Source organism: Oncorhynchus masou, chromosome 30 (genome assembly GCF_036934945.1).
Source record: "Oncorhynchus masou masou isolate Uvic2021 chromosome 30, UVic_Omas_1.1, whole genome shotgun sequence".
Lineage (NCBI taxonomy): Eukaryota > Metazoa > Chordata > Actinopteri > Salmoniformes > Salmonidae > Oncorhynchus > Oncorhynchus masou.
Genome location: NC_088241.1, coordinates 46,298,120 through 46,304,503, shown reverse-complemented (window position 1 = coordinate 46,304,503; position 6,384 = coordinate 46,298,120). Strand labels below are relative to the sequence as shown.

The following is a 6,384-nucleotide window of genomic DNA, read 5'->3' as shown; positions in this document are numbered from 1 at the left end:
GACTCCCGTCTGGAAGGAGTCACCACACCAAACGGCTGTATTTGTTGGTTTGGACAACTGAACAGGCGACGCTGCTTCCTACCATATGGTTCCACTTTCCAACAGAGCCAATGCCCTAAAGGCTACCCACTTTTTTTGTTTTGGACTTTCTTCCTTTCTCAACCGTACATTCTCGATTTAGAAACAGATTTAATAGAACCCAGTGTGAGTCTCAACTGGCACCATATTCCCTACATAGTGCACTACTTTTAGCCCAGATCCCTATGGGCTATAGGGAATAGGGGGCCATTTAGGATGCCACCCCAGATTCACTTGACCTCCCCCATCTGGTACAGGAAACAGTTAAGTGTGTGTTCTAACCGCCATTGTTTGTATGTCTACACTTCTTTTATACAATAGGTGTAATATGCAGGAGTATCTCTGTTCACAAATTAAAGCTCTAATGCAGGTGTTTTAATGTCAATATCAAATAATTTATGGGTAACAATAATTATGTATCTTACTTTGATTGTTTTCAATAAAAATTGTCAAAAAGAAACAAATACAAGTTGTTAGCTAAATGCCATTTCTCAAGCAAGATTTTTGCTAGGACTCTCTGGGAGTGGTCTGAAAGAGGGGTCTATTTGGAGGAGCCTAATGGGAGGGATGTGTAACCTGAAAACTAGCTGTTATTGGCGGAGAGGAGGGAAAACTCTGCTATTTGTATTAACTGTATTAACTTATACTGCCTGGCTGTTCTGAGGGCAAAAGGGGGGACTGGTGGTGCAACTCAATATTAGGAAGGTGTTCCTGATGTTTGATATACTCAGTGTATATAAAACATAGGGAAATCATGTTTTTGACTGCACTGCCATTTTAACAAAACAATATACTTATTCTGAAAAACTCAAACTGAATCAAGTTTGTTCTGACGAAATGTACTCTTTTGTACATCAACCTGACTCAAACCTGCCTTTGCCTTTAATGCCACAGCGTTGAGGTACACAAAATAGATGCATCACATCAAAAAGACTGTTCAAGACATGCATTAACCAACATCACAACATTGTCTTACACCAGATAGCGCATTGACTTTGCGTCGTGTTGGAGTAACGCCACCTGTCAGAAAACAATAACATCACAGACACCAATCTAATCTATGATAGGAAATGAATTTGAGGTGCCTGCTTCTGAGGGGATGTGGAGCATGTCCCATATGGTTTAACTAGCTACCTCTCAGCCTTTGTCCCAAATGGCAACATATTCCCTATGCACTACCCTATGGACCCTGGTCAAAAGTAGTGCACCATATAGGAAATAGGGTGCAACTTGGGACGCAGGCTCTGTCTGCCGATGTAGGAAACAATGAGAAGGGCATCCTTATTTCCCCTGGGGTTGGTCCTCTGTGACACTGCATTGACAACAGACAGAGACATAGTAGAGATAAATGGAAACCACGAGATATGGAAGAGAGATCCCATTGAGATGTGAGATGTAGGTTACAGAGACACAGACAACACAACACTACATAGCAGACATCAGGCCTGAACATGAGTCATGACCCAGTTCGCTTAGTGTAACCTTGTGTTATGAAAGTGTGTGTGTGTGGGTGGAAGAGAATTGATGTCCACATACAGTACGGAAGATTTGCCTTCAACAAAACAATATCTGACATTCTCCCATGCACTTAGGGTATATCTGGAATCATGACAAGTCTTGCCACTACTTTATATAAAACAGGAATGGAAAATGATCAAAATACTTGAAGATCCGATAGCTAGACAAACAATTGTCCATCTAACAACCAGGAAACATGGATTTCGAATTCCCAGCCAAACAGCACAAATAAGCCCCCTGCATTTTATGGGGGGGTGGGAACAAATCAGTTGCTATTTGTTTCGTTTTGCTATAGAACAACTTGAGTGCTTTTTCCTATTTGGGGACACACAGCAGAGAGAGCCATGATAGATTATTCCCCCAACTTCAGGGGTTAGAGTTCATTATGAAGAAGACAAAACTCTGTGCCAAGATAATTGGCTGTGTTAATCTATTACGGTTTCCTTTCTCAGAGTAGAGAAACAATGGTTGATGTCAATAGGTGCAGATCCACTGACACGGCCAGGCAGACAACTCCCATACAGTATGTGTGATGTGTATATCCTTGGGAAGAGCTCCAGCCTCTCTACTGCTTAATAAACAAGAAATTAACAGGTCAGCAGCAGCTATGATTGACAGGCCCAAGACAGTGGGTGTCTCCCAAATGGCACCCTATTCCCTAGTACAATACGTTTGAACAGGGCCATAAGGGTTCTATTTAAAAGTAGTGCACTATATAAGGAATAGGGTGTCATTTAGGTCTATCCCATGTTCCATATAGCCTGCACTGTGTTTATTATAACATGTTGTATGAAATCCCACGGGAAATAAATGCCAGGAGAATTAAATTCCCAAAGACAGGTAAATAAATGCAGAGTGTAATTGAACAAGATATGCACCAGTCATTTTTGGAATAATCATCTGATCTGAGCAGTCAATTATCTGACCAGTATTCTGTTATTTTACAGATAAGAGGAGGCTTAATGAAAACTCCACAATGCGTGGCTATTACCATTTTTTATATACACATGTGGTGAAATGCCCTGGAGTCCAGTAAAGTGTTGTGTGGGATAGCATGTCCTGTTGTGAGGTCATGGGAAGTAAATGGGATATTTCAGGCTTCATCACCTCGTTTCCTAGTAACACCCCCTACCGTGACTGTGTCACACCACACCTAGGTAACACCTCTCCTCTCGCCTTGGAGACACATGCAACACCTCTCCTCTAGCCTTGGACTACGTTCTCACGGGGCCTTGTCCAAACAAAGGAAACAGCTTTGTCATTTCCCCCTGCACCTTGAGGGAAAACATCTCACCTCACCAACCTAACCTGCCAAACATTGTATTGAAAGCAGCTCTTGGACTGTGTGAAATGACCGTGCGTGTGTGGACAAAACCACGTGAAAGCATGATTAATCTTACTTGTGTCAATGTTATTAAGGGTTAAGAGCCTCACTCATCTTGGGAATTAGCTATTTGTTTGAGTTTCTGAAATCTCTGCTAACATGAAGGAACACTTTTGGCGGGGATAAAAGGTGAAGATTAACCAATGAATAGAGCACAAATTGCTAAATGCATCTCTATGCAGGTAAAATTTCCATAACACACACGCACAAAAACATTTAATCAAATTAGGCTTATGCAGACGAGGAGATGCTACAATATTTGCTACAATAAAACCATACCATTTACCACAGCTCGTTTCAAGCCCATTCTCATCTCAAATCATTCTCCAGACTGAGGGACAATTTCAGTAGGTCATTTCAGTACAGAACTGTCATCTGAGGAGAAAACAAAAATATATACAAAGAAGCAATAAAGAGGTATTTTCCTTTGGGAATGTGGAACAAACAGTCTCGGTCAAGGTCAGTTGCGGTCTGTCAAATCTAAACAAACACCATGTATTTTAAGGTCTGTGTTTCTGTTTCCATACAGATCCCAGCAATCTAAAAAGTCTATGTCTCGACCCAAATATTTAGACATAAAACTAATTATACGGTCAAGTGTCATTTCAGTTTCTCTATGATACGGTTCAGCATTGTCTCTTTCATAAAGAATTGCTTTCCGTTCTCTACAGTATTCAGTGTCTGCGCAACAAGATGTTGTGTTGGGCTCTGTATGTCATTGCGGACTTGTTGCCTGTCTTGCCCAACACTGTTTCACACAAGTATAAGATCCAATACGGCTGTGTTGTTTTGGCCTGTGTTGGGGGTGTATGCTTATGGTGGGTTTTTTGGGGCTGGGTCAGGCTCTGTATTTGCACACGTAGGACATGTCTGGTTACGTTATACTAAGTGGGTGAAAGACAACATGATGTGTCACTGTCCTCAGAGTTCCTCTGGCCCTGGCAGGGATATAGGAAGCACTGCAGTGAAAGCTGCTAGCTGATTGACAATAACGGCCTCTTATTTCAAAGGCTTTGAGTGAGAGTGAAAGCTGGGGAGAATAACAGTTTATTTTCTTTGACGCTATATTCGTGTACATCTGGAGTGGTCACTGTGCGTTGAGTCCAAAGATACAGGCAGAGAACGAAAGTGTATGTGGCGGGATATTGGAGGGTGTGGTGTCAGAAGTTGGATTGGAGCATGGGACTGGAGTTATACTTTTAAACAGCAAATTAGGGTTTGGCAATGTCAGTTCCTGTGTTTTCTTGCGTTGTTGTTGTAACATCTGGAGTCAAAGCAGGCAGTATACTCTGGGGTGTTTGTGTGTGTGCTGTGTTTATTGGATGGGGGTTGCTCTTGTCCACAGATCTTCTTCCACCTCCCCTAGTGAAGGTCCACTTCCCGTTCCCCTGCTGGATCCCGTTGTAGAGCAGGGCATCAGACAACACTCTCTTCTGTGGAGGAAATAAGAGACAAAACATGACATTAAAATACACACTTATGGGGAGCATTACAGGATGTCACACTGCATTGCAGTACAGAGGTGTCATGCCCATAAGGGGCACAGGGGTACGTGCTCCCTCAGAATTGTCCAGTAAAAAAAACAATATTATAATATTACAAATTGTAATTACACATTTATTTTCCTTCTGTAATACTACTAGCGACTTTGCAATTTTAGGAAGTTGGCATTAGCTAGCCCAGATGGTTTCCCAATTCCCCAACCTTATAAATAGCTACCAAGAAGCCATTTCAGGCAATCAATCTAGTTAGAGTAGCTAGCTTGTCTATCTTAGCTGACATGCCTGCTGGCAAGGTTGTAGACAATCAATAACTAAATGTACAAATAACACTCAAATTCCTTTGAACCTTTTACCCAGATTTTTAGCAGAGAAGCATATTTTGTTTCTTTAAGAAAATAACCACCAGTCAGAAGGAGAGAGCTCAAGAAGTATGCTTCAATATGCAGAAAAATCGACAGAAAAACTTTTTTTTTTACAAAGAATTAAGCACAATGAATATGCTATTTCACGTGTTTGAAAAATGCTAAATTCTCCAACTTCCGGATGGGGAGCCTAGCGCCCCTACGGACCACCCTTCAGCCATCCTCACATACTTTCTGCCTCATCAGATTTATTAGGTGCACGATGCCCCTGCCAGTATATCACACTGTATGCCCAGTGCTAAAGATCAGAAGCACCAATCAATGGAGCGTTATTACATTGGACTTTGGCACCCCACACTACCTGGGTCTGATTATAGGAAACAGATAACCAATTATACAGTACCAGTCAAAAGTTTGGACACACTGATTCATTCAAGAGTTTTTCTTTATTTTTTACTATTTTCTACATTGTAGAATAATAGTGAAGACATCAAAACTATGAAATAACACATATAGAATCATGTAGTAACCAAAACAAGTGTTAAACAAATCAACATATATTTTATATCAGAGATTCTTCAAAGGAGCCACACTTTTCCTTGATGACAGCTTTACATGCTCTCAACAAGCTTCACCTGGAATGCTTTACCAACAGTCTTGAAGGAGTTCCCACATATGCTGAGCACTTGTTGTTTGCTTTTCCTTCACTCTGTGATCCAACTCATCCCAAACCATTTCAGTTGGGTTGAGGTCGGGTGATTGTGTTGGCCAGGTCATCTGATGCAGCACTCCCATCACTTTCCTTCTTGGTCAAATAGCCCTTACACAGCCTGGAGGTGTGTTGGGTCATTGTCCTGTTGAAAAACAAATGATACAGTCCCGCTAAGCGCAAACCAGATGGGATGGCGTATCGCTGCAAAATGCTGTGATAGCCATGCTGGTTAAGTGTGCATTGAATTTTAAATAAATATCTGACAATGTCACCAGGAAAGCACCACCCCCCCTACACACCTCCTCCTCCATGCTTCATTGGAGATCATCCGTTCACCTACCCTGCGTCTCACAGAGACATGGCGGTTGGAACCAAAAATCTTGAATTTGGACTCATCAGACCAAAGGACAGATTTCCACCGGACTAATGTCCATTGCTCGTATTTCTTGGCCCAAGCAAGTCTCTTCATCTCGTCCTTTCGTTGTGGTTTCTTTGCAACAATTCGACCTTGAAGGCCTGATTCACGCAGTCTCCAATGAACAGTTGATGCTGAGATGTGGCTGTTACTTGAACTCTGTGAAGCCTTTATTTGGGCTGCAGTCTAAACAGATGTGTGTGAGCACACAAATCACAGATCAATATCCATTTGTTTATGAACCCACATTTGTGTCTGTGGATGAATTTTGTCTTTCCGACGCGTTTTCTCTTGCTCGACACACGCCACACACACACACACGCTCTCGCACTATATAGCACTGGTTATAAGTGAAGCATTCAACACAATCAGCATCATCCTTCATATCAGTGTGGCTAAGATGTAACATCAGG

At 41.9% G+C, this 6,384-nt stretch overlaps 1 protein-coding gene across 1 annotated transcript in view; it reads right to left on the bottom strand.

The window, feature by feature from the left end:
* Positions 1–2,540: 2,540 nt before the first annotated feature.
* cnbd1 (cyclic nucleotide binding domain containing 1) overlaps positions 2,541–6,384 on the bottom strand; it is a 58,505-nt gene continuing 54,661 nt past the window's right edge. The window contains exon 13 of the mRNA XM_064949140.1: positions 2,541–4,413. Within this exon, the coding sequence (XP_064805212.1) occupies positions 4,192–4,413 (222 nt within the window). The 3' untranslated portion in view covers positions 2,541–4,191. The remainder of the gene's footprint in view (positions 4,414–6,384) is intronic.